The sequence below is a fragment of the Danio rerio genome, chromosome 21 (assembly GCF_049306965.1).
Source record: "Danio rerio strain Tuebingen ecotype United States chromosome 21, GRCz12tu, whole genome shotgun sequence".
Classification (NCBI taxonomy): domain Eukaryota; kingdom Metazoa; phylum Chordata; class Actinopteri; order Cypriniformes; family Danionidae; genus Danio; species Danio rerio.
In genome coordinates, this window is record NC_133196.1 from 9487501 (window position 1) to 9505000 (window position 17500).

The window sequence follows — 17500 nt, forward strand, 5'->3', positions numbered from 1 at the left end:
TGTTATTACAAAAATGTGGGTGTTGCACACTTTAAAAAAAATCTGCACCACTTGGCAGGAAACCCATGTAAAACACTGGGAGAACATTCAAACTCCACACAGAAATCCCAACTGACCCAGCTGGGACTCAAACCAGTGACTTTCTTGCTCTGAGGCGACAGTGCTAACCACTGAGCTGCCATGCCGACTATTATATTTCATAAATTATTAAAATGCACATTAAAAACACTTAAGGCAGACCATTTTTAATAAACTACAAAAGAAACAAATTTATTGAATAAATTTCATAATGAGCAACAACAACAACAAAAATTATTACATTAATTATATACTAATTACTTTGGGGAAAAAATAGCTTCAGGGCTTAAATGGTTAAAGCAACTTATATTTTATCATGTTTAATTTAAAGCAGTTTGCCAAAAAGTGACCCCAAAAGTGATGAAAATGGTGCTTCATTTACAAATTGTTCATTTTCAAGTTAAATTTGCAACATAGCTACTGTTGTGGGCATCAGAGTTGGCTGGCACTGTCTACGAAAGACTTTACAATAAACAGACATGCTTATTATTAATACAGCAATTTTGAGTGCCATTACAGGGATGCCATTCTTGGGTGGAATTAGAATATGAGCAACTAAAGTTGATGAGAAGAAATAGCTTCGGCCAGGAGAAACCTAATAAACACAACCACTGCAATGCAAAATATGCCATTTATATTCTTGGGATGAGGTCTCAAAGCAGTAAATAGTTGGTGAAATCTCTTCTTTGTCTCTCACATAAACACACATGCCATCCACTATATGTATATTTTTAAAGAGTAAATTCTTATCCAACACATATTTCACCAAAGAAAGCACCTGAATTCAACCTATTTTACTGTAAAATAAAAAAAATAGTTAATTATAAAATACAGTTAGCTTTTAACCATCTCTAATCTTCACTCCTACAAATAAAGGTTATTAGTTTGTTCTATAATGCACCTTTAATCAATCCAGGGCCAGAGTGGGACTCCTTTTCAGCCCTGGAGTTGCAAGCCTTAGACCGGCCCACCTCAGTTCACGACTGACTATATTAAAATAACGTAATTTCCAATTCCGTTTCTAATGACACTATCCAGTCTTTTTTAAGGAAACAGCTGCTTTAGAACTTCAAATGTTTTTCATAAATATGAGAACATTAAACGGCAGCTAAATCTGCAACTCTGTTCTTTAAAACATCACAATGTCCTATATATCCGAGTATATATTATGTGCAACATTCTTTATAGATATCCAGTGCTTTGTAACGGTGGTCACAGAAAAAAAAAGTACCTATATAATAAACCTATATAAATAACATAAACAATATTATATTTCTTAACACTAGTAATGGAAAGAAAACAAATACTGAAATGAGATCCTAGCTCAGATCCTAATTTAGGTTAGCGGTATCCTTACGCAGTGTGCTGACCACTGGACCACAATGGCGCGGTTATGAAAAAAAACAAAACAAGTACTGTTATCTGCAAGACTCTTAACCACAGTATTACTTTCTATTGAAGGTTTAATATTTCCTCCGCTGTTTAGATTTCTAATCAAGTTATGTCAGATTTATCAATGTAGTAAATCATCTGGTTTTCACTGAGCAGGTGTAATATTCATTAATTCAGGGCAAAATTTGTGGCGGAACTCGCCGTATCCCTCACCTAATTTTACCAAACCCCTCTTCAACCGTCCTCCTCCGCCGTCCGCTGCTCACTTTACTTTCACTTTCGCGACTCCCCAACACTCTTCACTTTCATTTGCGACAAACAATAAATGCTCACGGGGCTGTGAGGAAATAATGATGTCTGTTCTGACAAGCACAACGTGACGTCTTTGAGTTTTCATCATTAATTCAAGAGATAGACTTGGTTCAAACCAATCAGCGAGCTCTATTGTGTATAAGGTGCAGTTTCATTAATATGCATGACAGCTTTGAAGACTGTTTACCTGTTACAGATGGCAGAGAGAAGCCTGTATGCGACCTAAAAATATATTTGGGAGCATTTATGCGAGTGCATAAAGTTGTTGCATGTGCTTCGCGCTCTTCTTATTGGCCCACTGCTCTAGAACTGGTTAATATCAGCTGTCAATCCCAATCACTCAGTCAATGCCTTCTGGCTTGTGATGACAGGGAGAGCTACTACCCCAAAATGTAAAGCACTGAAGATGAGAATGAAAATAACACTGACAGATTTTGTTTTAAAAAACCATGGCATCTAAAGTTACAAATAATGACACATCTTAGTAGTGATCATGTGCTGAATGTTAATCCACCATCTACACTTTTCGAAGAGTTGATAAAAGACTTTCATCGGCTTAAAGTACACTATGAAAAGTCTGTGGGATGGAATTTTCAGGTAACTGCTTGCCACATCTAGCACGAGAGGTTCTGTTTAATTCATTTAATCGCCAGATGCTGTCCGCCATGCAAGTGGCAGCTATATGTCAAATTAACAACGCAAACACCATCACAAACGGGCTTGCACTGAGTAAACTAATACCACTACTCATGAAAAGACCAGTATTGCTATTAACATGACGTATACATATAATAAGGTACAGCATATGTCAAAAGCATCAGTGCAATATCTGACACCAAACGTGAGAACAGCACAGTTAAATCGTTAACAGATTGGTTCATGTCAGGCAGTGTGTGTGCTGGGCCAGTGAGCGGTCTGTGTATCTTTTGGTCACTTAGTTATGTTATAAAAACTTATTTAAAAAACGTTGTTGAGACATTTTCCTTACGAACACACACACACACACACACACACACACATACATATATATACATATACATACATATATATATATATATATATATATATATATATATATATATATATATATATATATATATATATATATACACACACACACACACACACACACACACACACATTGTGTGTGTGTTGTCTGCGTGCATATCTTGTCTCGCCTCCAGCTCCAGTCGGATAAAGACTGTTTTGTTGTTTCTGAGTCTCTCTTATCTGCTTCTGAAGGACTGTGTGTGAGTCTGGGCCTTATATACAGACACGCACAATATTTCCAGAGAAGCTATTGCAGTTGATTGAATAGTCAAGGCCAGCCAAGAGGAAAAGCCTTCAAATGCCTGTAAAAAAGAATGTGAACACATTCTTTCACTGTAGATTAAAACATTGACAGGAAAAAACATTGTGTTTTATTTATCATGTTTTATTATTATTATTATTTATTTTTATTGTATTTATTATATATATATATATATATATATATATATATATATATATATATATATATATATATATATATATATATATATATATATATATATATATATATATATATATATATTAGTGAATGCATATATATTTTTTATTTATTTGTTTGTAATTTAAAGGTGCTATTCATAATTTGCATTTAAAATATTTTTTCATTATTTTATTTCATTTTATTTTGGAGCCAATATTTATAATTTGCTAAATTAAAACAATTTTTTTTTCTTTTTTTCTTTTCTTTTTAAGCTGATATTCATAATTTGCTTAAAATCATAGCATTTTTATAATATTTATTTTTAATTTTTTAGAGCCAATATTTATAATTAGCTTAAAAACATTGCATTTTTTCATAATTCTATATAGATTTTTTTTTAGCTGATATTCAGAGTTTGCTCAAATTGATTGCATTTTTTTATTTAATTTGTTTTATTTTGATGTCAATATTCGTAATTTACAAAAAAAACTGTTTTTTAAATTAAATTTTATTGTTTTCTTTTAATTATTATAATTTTTAAAATTATAAATAGTTTTTTTTTTTTTTTTTTTTTTAAGAGCCAATTTTCATAGTGTGCTCCAAAAAACAATGCATTTTATTTTATTTGGAACCAATATTCATAATTTGCTCAAAAAAACAATGCATTTAATAAAATTTAATTTAAATTTTTTTTTTTAGTGCCAGTACTCATCATTTACTTTTTTTATTTTTTTATTTACGTGTTGTTGTTGTTGTTGTTATTATTATTTAGATTATTAATTCGAAAATATTTATTTTAATTTTTATTTTATTTTGGAGCCATTAACCATAATTTTCTCTAAACACAATGCTTTTTTTATTATTATTAATTTATATTTTTTTTTATTTCGGAGCCAATATTGATAATTTGGTCCAAAAAACAATGATTTTGTATTTATTTATTTATTTAATTTTTTTGCCATGAATATCCTACTATTCTTCACACTTCTTTTCCTATGGAAAAGTCCAAATAAAATCTTCCTCTGTCATGCTGAAACACTCAACCCAAAGAGCACGGCCTCCTTAAGTTTCTTCATTAAAACCGATATTCATTATTTGTTCCAGAGGCAAACAGAAAGAAGAGCGTCGCTTTCATATTCCCACAAAAACATCCGAACTGTTTACTTATTTTGCCGATTTTCCCATTTATGGGAATCCGTGATGAATATCCAGACATTAAGACGAGCTCCAAACTAAAGCCGCTCATTTCCTTCTGTTTTTCTTGGATTGTGTGCATTTAAACACGGATGCCATTTTCACACTGATGGGGGAATTGTGCAAGAATACATCTGACAGCATCATTAGCAGTAAACAAAGTACTGTACAGCATATCATTGCATTTCCAGTAAAGAGTTGTGCATTTTGCATTGAGCAGCTCTGGATCTGGCAGGACATCGACCTGAATCAGCTGATGAAATGCCAGAAGTGTGTATGAGTCTGCTGCGGCTTTGGGTTTAAGCCTATTTACTACAATTTGATGAATTACTGCTGTCATGATCAATACAAATGCACACAAACAACTTTATTTAGAATCACTCTGCATTCGCGACATTTATTCCAGAAGGCAAACAGTGCTGAACTTTGTAAATGAATTGCCATCTATTTTAAACCTAATTTAGAAGTTTTTGTTTTTACTAAAACACACTGAAAATAAAGAAACTATACTCAAATAAAAAAAAAAAATCATTGTTTGCTGCTTTTTCAAACTACGTATTTAAAATGAGCTTAAACAAAACAATTCTGAACATTTTTGGGGAGAAACTTAATTGTTTTATGTTGTATTTACTTAAATTAGTTACATTAACTTAATAAATTAGTGTTAGTTCAACATGAATGATTTGTGTGCAACCCTGCATTTTATATGTGTACTGTGTCTTTTATTCAAAGTACATTTTTGTATTGGATTAAGTGGAAAATGGTTGTCTGGTTTTAACCTGCACTGTAAAAAGTGATTAATTGCCTTAAAAGTAACAAGCTGACTTAACAAAAATAATTTAAGTAAACCCATTGTAACTTGGGGTGTTAAATTGACTCAGGGTGCTTTCACACCTGTGAATCGATTCAGTTGTTCCGGAACAGAGATTACAAATGTTACATTGTTTCTCTTTACACTGCAAAGTTTCTAATTGAACCAATAAACCAGTCACGTGTGAGTAAACCCTCCTCACATTGGTCAGAGTCTCAAGGTTTATTTTGCTGAGTCCCGCTCAGCAGTCAGGAGAGGTGGTGGTTTGGTGGTGTTTGACTTGGTGCGCGTGACGTGTCTGAATAGTGAGGAGAGATGCGGTGGGGAGGTGTGAGAAGGGTGCGCGACCGTAGCCTATTTGAAGACCGGGAGAGAGACGCGAGATTACCGGGAGATTATCACTCGTTTGCGGGCATCCGGAGACTCGCGAAACTTCCCGCCCTACTCATAATTCTCTCCTCATATAGCTGTATGCCTATTACATATCCATAAAACACTGTGATATAACCGCGCTCGGATCGTATTGCTTTCTCACTGCAATCGATCCACTCCAGAGTTTGTTTCAATCGAGCCGAGACCACCTCATTTATTCTCGGAGCGATTGATTTGGCGCGGATCCCAGAGTGATTGGTGGTTTCACATATGTCAAACGAATCGAGCTAACGAGACAGGTTCCGAAACAAAAGTGTAGGTGTGAAAGCACCCTTAGTTTTTATAATTATGCAAATTGTACTAATTTTTCAGAAAAATGTGATACATACATACTGTATTAGTACCCCATCCCAACAGAGCCATAAAAATATATATATATATATTTATATTTATTATATATATATATATATATATATATATATATATATATATATATATATATATATATATATATATAATATATATATATATATATATATATATATAATATATATATATATATATATATATATATTTTATATATATATATATATATATATATTTTTTTTTAATTTATATATATATATATATATATATATATATATATATTTTTTTTAATTTATATATATATATATATATATATATATATATATATATATATATATATATTTATATATATAATATATATATATATAATATATTTATTTATATATATATATATATATATATATATATATATATATATATATATATTTATTTATTTATTTATTTATTTATTTATTTATTTATTTATTTATTTATTTATTTATTTATTTATTTATTATTATTGGGTGACAACGCAGGCCAATCTGCTATGCCAGTGTTCTCCCCATGTTTGTGTGGGTTTCCTCCAGGTGCTCCTGTTTCCCCCACGGTCCAAAGAAATGCGCTATAGGTGAATTGAATTAACTAAATTGGCCGTAGTGTATGTGTGTGTATGAGTGTGTATGGATGTTTTCCAGTGGGGTTACAGCTGGAAGGGCACCCGCTGTATAAAACATATGTTGGATAAGTTGGCGGTTCATTCTGCTGTGGCGACCCCTAATGAATAAAGGGACTAAGCTGAAAGACACTGAATGAATGATATCATTGTGGTTTATGTTAACATTTTGAACTAGATTATAAAGTTTCCACTTCAATTTCCAAAGTCTTTTAATAGATGTCTAAAACCTGTCTATTATTATACAATTATTTGCAATAAGAGATATACATTTTTGATGAATTTTATAAAATATTAATGACCTAAAACAGTGTTGTGGTTTTAATTAATAATTATAACGCTGGCTGAAAACCTCTGTAATGTCTCCAAGTATGAATAATAAACAGCAATGCTCCATCATTCTCCCATTATCTGTATTTTCTGAGAAACCAGCGTCTTCTCTCTTCTCCTCAATCTACCCGCAGCTCCAGCCAAAACCATAAAGCGCTTTCAGGCACGTCTCTCATCCGCTGCCTGATCCTTTTCATTGGGAGTTTGATTAATTGCAGATTACAGATTTTACAGTTTCATTCTCCATAACATCACTCCACAGTTATTAAACTGAACTCCTCTTGTGTTCTCAATGATTTACAGACTGTGACTACAGCCAAAAACACTGGACTACCACACAGAACCGCCCATAAGAGAGCAAAAACCGCTCAAAAACAACAAAACACTGATCTGACCAATTACACACTGACAAGAACACTAACCAGAAACAAAGCATACTCTTTACATTCAGTCATGTAGATCCTAACTGCACTAAAAACTCTGCATTTTGCTTTGCTTCTGTCCCTGTGGACTTTGGTTTTACTTAATATAAACAGAAGATATTGAGAAACCAAACAAGACACAGGTAAACATAATCAATAAAGAAACATAAAAATGCATAACAGGAACTAACAATGTAAAGTTTACACGTCTTCAGTTGTAATCCCTGTGTATTTGTGTTTTGCTTCTGTCTCTGTGGACTTTTAGGTTGTATTTCTTGTACATTTTATATTGTTAGTTCATGTTTCTTTCTCATGATTGTGTGTTGCTTCATTGATTGTACTCTATCTTCTGTTCATATGTCTTTAGTTCTAAACACTGTGAATGTGTTTTGTTTCTGTCTCTGTGGACTTTTAGGGTGTATTTAGTCTAAATTTGACATTGTTAGTTCATGTGACCTTTGTTGCTTCATTGATTATGTTCACCTGTGTCTTGTTTGGTTTATCGATAGCTTCTGTTTAAATGTCCTCAGCTCTAAGCACTGTAAATTTGTGTTTTGTTTCTGTCTCTAAGGACTTTTAGCTTGTATTTACTGTGCATTTTACATTGTTAGCTCCTGGTTTCCTTTTATAATTACATGCTGCTTCAATGATTATGTTCACCTGTGTCATGTTTGGTTTATCGATAGCTTCTGTTTATATGTCCTCAGCTCTAAGCACTGTAAATTTGTGTTTTGTTTCTGTCTCTGACTTTTAGCTTGTATTTACTGTGCATTTTACATTGTTAGCTCCTGGTTTCCTTTTATAATTACATGCTGCTTCAATGATTATGTTCACCTGTGTCATGTTTGGTTTATCGATAGCTTCTGTATATATGTCCTCTGCTTTAAGCACTGTAAATTTGTGTTTTGTTTCGGTCTTTGTGAACTTTTAGGTTGTATTTACTGCAAGTTTTTTTTTTTTGTGATTGTGTGATTTTTGTGATTTTGTGACCTTTTTGTGATTGTGTGTTGCTTTATTGATTATGGTCACCTGTGTCTTGTTTGGTTTCTCAATATCTTGTGTTTATATGTCTTTAGTTGTAAACACTGTGTATTTGTGTTTTGTTTCTGTCTCGGTGGATTTTAAGGTTGTGCGTTGTCTAAATTTGACATTGTTAGTTCCTGTTTCCTTCCTTTTATTACTTGTTGCTTCATTGATTGTTCACCTGTGTCTTGTTTGGTTTCTAGATGTCTTCTGTTAATATGTCCTCAGTTCTAGACATTGAATTTGTGTTTTGTTTTATGTCTCTGTGGACTTTTAGCTTGTATTTACTGTACATTTAACATTGTTAGCTCCTCTTTCTTTCCTATGATTACATGTTGCTTCATTGATTATGTTCACCTGTGCCTGGTTTGGTTTCTCGATATCTTCTGTTTATATGTCCTCAGTTCTAAACGCTGTAAATGTGTCTTGTTTCTGAGAACTTTTAGGTTGCATTTACTGTACATTTGACGTTGTTAGTTCCTGTTAACTTTATATGATTATATGTTGCTTCATTGATTATGTTCACCTGTGCCTTGTATGGTTTCTCGATTTCTTGTTTTTATGTCCTCAGTTCTTAGTTTTACTGATCTGACAGTGGATTATCACACAGGATCACTGATCAGAGAGTGAAAACTGCTCAAAAACAACAAAACATTAGGTCTTATTCACTAATATGTGCATACTTTTTCTGTATTTATATGCACAGTTTAACTTTTCATGAAAACCTTCCACCTAATTCACAACATGTATTTACACACACAAGCTTGTTCTTAAACTAATTATTCAGTTAGTCAATTTGGAGTCTTAATTTAGTGCATGAGGTTAGAAATTTGCATAAAACCTGCCCAAACCAGCTTCATATAAGGGCTTTTGGTAAAATGTAAGGTTTTTCTGTTGGAGGTGGAAGCCAAAAAAAAAACAAAAAAAACATGCTATTTAAAAAAGTTGCATAAATCAACAAGGACTTCTCTTGGCAACCCTTAATTACTGAACAGCTATTCATCATTATCAGCAAATAAATCTGTGCAGTCTATAAAGACTTTAAAAAGCTTTGTGTTTTTAAGCTGCGTGTCTTCAGCCATAACCATAAGTGTGCCATGCCTCCAAACATAAGGTGAGACAATAATCAGGATGAGTATAACACGATTGTTGTTTGGACCTCTAATTATTTATGTTTATATAATTGAACCTCAAATTATACTGTAATATCAATTACTAATTTCCAGTTACTTATATCACATACTCTGCAGATAACATCTAATTTTATGTAGAGTTTATGGACATGCTTTTACGGCCCAGGTGTACGTGATTCTTGCGTAATTGTTGTTTAAGTTTTTCTTGAATTTTGTTGTGTATGTAAAATAAATTTTAGTGGGATTTTTATTTTATTTTTATTTTATGAGTTATGACTTTGTAAAATTATGAATTTGTAAAAAAATGTTTATACTTATTCATTGATGCTGTCCCAACACAAATAGATTCAAGAGTTCACACTTAGATAATGCTTGACTATTTTAGCAGGTTTGGCATGCTGTCCCATGAAAGAACCCTCACCCTTGCTGTGGGGCAACAGTGCTAGCCAATGAGCCACCATGTCGCCCGAACTTAGAATTGAGAAGGAGTCAGAAGAGGTGGGGGTGGGGGCCAAAACAAAGATGAGGAATGAAGTGTTTAGGCTGGATATTTATATTAATTTTGGAATGATCCGATTGGCTAGTTAGTGATAGGGATCAGCTGTAGTCAAACCTATCACATGCTCCTCTCGAAATTAGTTTGTGAAATTTCACTTAAATCTAAAAATTTAAGTGGATTGAACGAACCTAAAAAAATCTCAAGGATTGTACTGTTTCAGCTCATTTTAAACAAGCATGTTTAGTAAAGAGACCCACTGATCTGACCAATTACAAACTTACAAGAACACTAACCAGAAACAAAGCACACTCTTTAATGAAGATTCTGACTGCACTTGGACTTTTAGGCTCAGCTTCCTTATTTTACCATTGTTCATGTTTCATTTGTTTTTGATTGTGTTCACCTGTGTCTGGTTTAGTTATTAATCAGATTGTGTTTATATGCTCTTGGCTCTTTCAGTTCACTACAGTATACTGTATACAGTCTAATATTGTATTTACACATGTTTATAAAGCTCTTAACTTTTCTAGTCTTGCATTCAGTGATTTGTAGTATTGTCGTTGTAATGTATATATTTATTTTTTTTATTAATATGTAATTATATTTCGGTTAGTTGCCATGATATTCTTATTTAAAGTTCCTATATTTCTTAAACTTTGTTTCAAAAAACAGAAGTAAAAAAAACACTTGATTTTATCCTTCAAGTGCTAACTGGATTGTGTAAAGTGAGCATTGCAGTGAATATCATGTGTTTCAAATCACACAGCAATTATAAAAAAGCTATGGATGAATTATTTATATTAAAATCACTAACATGCGTTAAGAAAATAAACCAGCTCATTTTCTGAATGATCCACAATCTCCCACAAACCAGAAACTACTCCATCTCCATCCATCCCAACAGCCTTTTTAATCAGTTTACAAATATATGTCACAAAACCAAATGCACGTTTAACAAAATCCACTTAGAGTTGATTAAAATCAGACATGCTGCATTGACAGAGTTAAAGAAATCTCTTCCTCGTGGGAAGATTGTGTTTCTAAAACTCTAACAGAACCAAAAAACAATCTGATATTTACAGTTACATGGAACAAAATGCTTTGAAAGACAAACAACACAAACACGTTAAACTGTTTATACATTACATACGTTTCCTCGCACGACCAGCCCGCTTCCTATAAACTCTATACGTCAGCCTGTCCAGTCATTAGACAGACTCCCAAACATAATCAGACGCTCTCATTAGCACACAAAGCATTCCTTCTTCATTATAATGCCATGCTTTACCAGTCTGCTGAGGCTATATGAGCCGAAACGCTGGAAGACAATTTTCTGGCACATTTCTTTCTATGAAAACAGACCGCAGCTTTTGCAGGTGCATCTTGAAAGCTTGTTTATGAAATATTATAGGTACATGGAAAAATCTGAGGTTGTGTTATGATGTCAGTAAGATTGACATGAACATTTATTTGTATTGAAGAGGAGCAAGTCCTGAATCTCTTAACAGTTTACACATGACCTAACCAGTAATGCTGAGAGAATAATAAGATATATTTTGCTCAATTTACCCATTAAAATATTTTAAAATCCTTAAAATAGGATTGGATTTTACTTGAGCAGTAGTGTAGATTATTTCCGCCTGTTTTATGCTAGATTCATAGTTTTATGCTTAATAGAGGGGTAAATGTGCAAGTGATGAGATAAAATACACCAATATTAAATGCTCTGTGAATAAGAGCAGTTCACTTTAGAAGCAACATGTCATAATATTTGAAATCAGGTAAAGATATGCAAGTGACAAAAGGTTAAATTTGGAAAAAAAAATGACCTCACTTTTTTTTTATAAATTAAATTTTTATACGAAAAAAATATTTATAATTTTTTAAATAAAAATTTTATTATTTTTTACATTTTTATATTTATAACAGGTGAATATCTGTAAGTGACAAGACTAAATATAGTACAATTGAACGTTGCTTCTCAATTAAATGCATTTTATGAATATTAAATGTTTTTACTAAACAAAAAGTTAAAAATAATAATAATGTGTTCAATTTAATGATAAAGTGTTGTGGCATGCCTGGTAAGGACAGTGCAAATCATCTAAATATTTGCTTTTGAAATAACTAAAGATCTTGCTTCTAACACAGGCTCATTGGAAAAACATGCTTCAGCCTACATTTTTGTGAAACCACAAAAATGCACATAAGTATGATCGCAGTTTCTAGGTAAAATAAATGTTAGGGGCAGGGGCATCACTAGACCCCATTTACTGGGGCTCGTGCCACATTGCCAGTGCCCCACTAAATGCCTTGAGATACGATTTACTTTACATGCAATTGTATTTATTAAGAGTGGTAATCCCAGAATAAAGACGCAAACTGAGCATGTACTCAGAAAAACTCAAAAAAAAAAAAAACATACAACTCATGCACAATGCTCCTGCTTGACACTAATGCGCTGCTCTGCTCGTGTTCCGGTTGTGAACATGCACGCCGAAAAAATAGCCTCGCCGTTCATGCACTGTGAAACCGGCAAGCAGTGAGTTTTGCATATCAACAAATCAAAGTTGAAATAATTTGAAGGTGATCTTATTTATACTGCATGACTACTAATTTTTTAGTATGAAGCAGAAAGAAGGGATGAAGTCAGGGAGGTTAGACTTAATAAACCTAATTCTCGGCCTTGAGTCGGGTCTACAATACACAACTGATTTTTTTGTCCTCTATTGAATTGTCTATAGAATTTCATTCTTGTAAAATTAATGATTATGCAAAAGATTTCTAAAATTATCTTAGCATCACACCAGTTGTGTCTTTAGATTGTGTTCCAGTTACACATAGGATTAGTTGTTGTCATTTATTTAGAATAATAATTGTATAACAATAGTACTGCTATTTATAATTATATATATATATATATATATATATATATATATATATATATATATATATATATATATATATATATACATTTTTTCATTATTATTATTATTATTATTTATTTATTTTTATTTTTTTTCTCCAGGGGGTGCTGTGCCCCAGTAGAGCTTTATGTCTGGCAACGGGTCATTATAATGCCAATGATTCTAGCTCCTTTTCACACTAATGCTAATGATATTTACAGGGAGATATTATCAACAAATAAATGATCAGTTTGTGCGGTTCTTTGTAAAACAGCAAATAAATGCCACAAAAAAATTTGTGTCTGATTTATAATTAAATATGTTTGCCGTACCTATTTGTCTCTATATGGACAACTTTTCTGCTGTGGTCAGTTTGCTCAGTAGCTCACCTTGTACTGTGTTGTACTCGTTCTGCTGAGCGCTCAGGTTTGAGTCCACAAAAGAGATAAAATTAATATAAAATCAAGGTAAACTATGTGGTCGCAGTTCACTTTTCTTTTAGGTTGCTTTTGAAATAATATGGGTTCGGTTCAGGTCAGTGGGTCACTAGGTGATCTCTACAACAACCCCGCATCCTTGTGTACTGTATGTGGGTACAAAAAGGACGTGTATCTGAAATGTGCAACAAAAGTTTCCCTAAGTGACATATTTCAAATTAGCCAAAATCCAAACGCTGCCCTCTAGTGGATTTGTCATCTGAAACGTGCAATGAAATGATCCTGGAGCAGCATTTTTTTACGCTTCGCAAAAATGTACGCAGCTGCAAGTGTTTCCAATGTGCCTGGATTAGTTACTTTGAACTCTTTAGCTCCTTTCACATGTTTTGCATTAGGATTTCAAGCGTCATGTACAACTTAAAAAAATGTTACCTGCAGATTTACTTACATGGCTTCGAAAAGTCAGTGGCATCGTAGTGGTTAACGTTACACATCGTAAAGCAATCATTTGTTGCACTTTAAAATTCACAAATGCTGCGTCCGAAATGGCAAACTCCCATACTATATAGTATATATATACGATAAAAACTGTATGTGAAAGTAGTATGTCCGAATTCATAGTATTTAAAAATTATTATGCGAGAAGTACCCGGATGACCTACTACTTCTGGCAAGATTCTGAAATGCGCATCTGATAGGCGCTACGCTACTCCATGATGCAATGCGAGAGAATTCATATATGAGAGTGAAGTGACACTGACGTGGGTGGATCACATGATAATGACAAATGGCAGATGTAGTATATCTGAATTTCATTTATACTATATAGAACGTAATTTCCAATGATTGTGTGGTAAATTCAAATTCAAATGTGGTACATACTTGAGTACAAGTCGATTTCGGAGGCCGCCAATGTGTTGTGGGAAAACACTTGATTTATGTTTCACTTCATGGAGTTCAACAGATTTGGAACATAGATGCGAATCAATGCCTTTAGAATCCTTTTGTTGGGATTCTAGAACAGGCAGATCTAGTATCCCAAAGCCTTTAGATTCTTTATATGTAGTAAATTCAAACTAGAATGTAGTACCTACTCGAGTAGTAGTCGATTTCGGACGCAGCCAAAGTATAGCGGGAAAACACTTGATTTATGCTTCGCTTCATGGAGTTCGACATATTTGGAACATTGATGCGAATCAAAGCCTTTAGATTCCATTTGTTGTGATTCTGGCAATCTCAAATCCCAAAGCCTTTAGATTCTTTAGATTTAGTCGATTTAAATTCAAATGTAGTACAAACTCTAGTAGTTAATTTTGGACTCAGCCAAAGTGTAGCAAGATAGCACTTGATTTTCTGCTTCACTTCATGGAGTTCAATGCATTTGGAACATCAAAGCTTTTAGATTCCATTTGTTCGGATTCTAGATATAATAGTCTCAAATACCGAAGACTTTACATTCTTTAGATTTAGTAAACTCAAAGTCAAACTTAGTACATACTCGAGTAGTAGGCGATTTCGGATGCAGCGAACGTGTACCAGGAAAACACTTGATTTATGCTTTGCTTCATGGAGTTTAATGCATTTAGGACACTGATGTGAATCAACGCCTTTAGATTCCATTTGTTCGAATTACAGAACGGGCAGTCTCAAGTCCCAAAGCCTTTAGATTCTTTAGATTTGGTCAATTTAAATGTAGTATATACTCGAGTAGTAGTCTATTTCGGATGCAGCCAAAAATGTAGCGGGAAAACACTTGATTTATACTTTGCTTCATAGAGTTTAATGCATTTGAAACAAATCAAAGCCTTTAGTTTGCATTTGTTGGGATTCTAGTACTGGCAGTCAATCATAGAGCAGAGCTTATGTAATAATCCCCTTTATATAACCTCTGACAAGTGTCTATTAAAGTTCACGAGAGCATGACGACCTGTTTCATGAATGCATTCGGTTAGTGTAACCAATGAGGCAGTTATAAGCGCGTTTCATTTGCACGATTTTATTTCTTCTCCTGCTCTGCAAAGTCGATGTTGTAGGTGAGCTGGTGTCCATTGTCCCAAGCATACAGAAGCTTCTCTTTGGGGTTGTAATCGACTTGTGTGGTGAAGCCGTATTCATTGATGAAAGGCAAACGCGGAGCCGCTTCAGCCCCCGTTAGCGTGTCATACGCATACGAAACCTCTCCTTCCCTCTGATTGTAAATGTCCACCGCGTAAAGCACTCCGCATATTATGAAGCAGTTCCCGAATGAGTTTCGCCTCAGTCGCGTCCTCCACGTGGTCTCTTTTTTCAACGACAGGTCACTGGGGTCAAGCCTACTAACAACGATGACTTCAGCCTGTCCGTAATCCTCGTCGATTGATGGATAAATGACCCAGAGCCCGTTTTCATCCACTGCGAAGTCGATGTCGGAGTGGCCTTTCCACTTCCATGGTGTCGTGTCTTCATAGACCACGTCATGCAGCTGAGCCCAGGCGGCCACATATCGCTGTTTGAGGTCGTATTTAATGATATTCTTGGTGAAAGCGCGGTTATAGTAAAAGCCTCCTCTGTATACAACATGACCCGTTCCGATCCAGTTATAAGGGAGCTTGTACAGATTACTCCAACGGCCTGCAGGAAATGAGAGGGGGAAATGTTACTAGTGCTAAATGTTACTTAAGGCCCGATCCCAATTCTATTTTTTACCCCTTGACCATTGAAACAGAATGTGAAGGGGAAAGGCTTCAAAATTTACTTCTAAGAAATGGGAGAGCACTACAACACCTGCACACTTCATAATATGTCATTGCAAGCTCTTACTTTCTAAGAGATTAACACTGGCGACTGCTGTAGGTAATGATATTATGTTATCATAACGATCTAATGTGGCAATAGGATCATAACTGTACTGTGCATTTGCACCATGGCTATATTCATCTATGTAAACACAAGAAAACAACATTAACGTTATAGCCTACTAGACAGTGTAAGAAGCTCATTCCCAGCCACTAGACTTTTCTGACAGAGTATTCGTGTGTCTTCGAGTGACAGATGCCAGGACTGCTATACAGGAGTTATAGGTACAAACGGGGTTATGTATTAAAAAATAGGCTTGTTTGTTGTAAAATATTCTTAATAAAGCCAAAAAATAATAATTTGTTGATCTCCTGACTTGCGTATGCAGCCATGTTGCCGTTGTAGCTGGTTTACTCTGGGAAATTTTCGTACCCTTTGGTTTTAAGTGTGGTCCTGGAAAATCTCAGTTTCAAGGGCTATCTAGCCTTTCCCCTTAGCCATCCGCCTTCAAGCTAAAAAAAATTAAAGACACCCCTACCTCTTTACATGAACGCACAAAAGTAAGGGTAAGGGCTAAGGGGTAGAATTGGTATTGGGCATAAATGAAGTATAACTATAAGGTGTTGCAGGTAAATATAGCTCCATCTCGATTTAACCATTTTTTTGGTTACCCAAGATTAGGTCCCAGTTTAATTCTAAACAGCTTAACATTTTAGCCTTTACCTCATTATTAGCTAGGCACTGCATTGTACTCCACTGGAAATCAAATAAGACTCCAACTACATCTCATTTTTCACATTGATTTGTGGATACCATGTATTTTCTAAAGTTAGAAAAGGTCATATGCTTTGCGAAAACTAATTTAATTAAAAAGTGGCAATGATTTATAATTGACTTTGTCTTTTACAATCTTGTCTTCCATTTAATAAATGCACTCGCCTTTAATTTATTTCTTAGTAATTTATTTGCTTTTAACTATTATTATCTTATACTGTTTAATTGTACATATTTAAACAGTTGATTGTGGTTGTTGAATGACTGCATTTAGTTGGTTGTAAAGACATTTTTTTCTGTACACTTTTATTACTCGTTTCTGTTTTTTTTTTTTGTCTTATTTTTTTTTGATGATTTTTCCCCTTTGCTTTTTAATTTCTTTTTGTCGTCTCTTTCGTTAAAAAAAAAAACAATAACAAAGATAATGATATGTAACTTTGTATTTTTCACAAAAAAAAAATGTATAAAACATAAATATATATTTTAAAAAGTATCATAACAACATCAGCCTTATACACTACTCTCCTGCCTGCCTGATTTGCTGGAATGTTCC

At 33.7% G+C, this 17500-nt stretch overlaps 1 protein-coding gene and 1 long non-coding RNA gene across 5 annotated transcripts in view; one reads left to right on the plus strand and one right to left on the minus strand.

Annotated features, from left to right (window-relative positions):
* Positions 1-9805, plus strand: part of LOC110438223 (uncharacterized) — a 58354-nt gene extending 48549 nt beyond the window's left edge. The window contains exon 4 of one of the 2 annotated variants that reach the window (XR_012397146.1): positions 7282-9805. This is a non-coding gene — a long non-coding RNA (uncharacterized lncRNA). The remainder of the gene's footprint in view (positions 1-7281) is intronic. The other variant, XR_012397145.1, reaches the window with a different exon arrangement.
* Positions 9806-10942: 1137 nt separating this feature from the next.
* LOC100330530 (olfactomedin-like protein 2A) overlaps positions 10943-17500 on the minus strand; it is a 53221-nt gene continuing 46663 nt past the window's right edge. For 2 of the 3 annotated variants that reach the window (XM_073935781.1, XM_073935782.1), the window contains one exon: positions 13082-16008. In XM_073935781.1, the coding sequence (XP_073791882.1) occupies positions 15395-16008 (614 nt within the window). In that variant the 3' untranslated portion in view covers positions 13082-15394. Of the gene's footprint in view, positions 16009-17500 lie in introns of all 3 variants that reach the window. The other variant, XM_002667279.8, reaches the window with a different exon arrangement.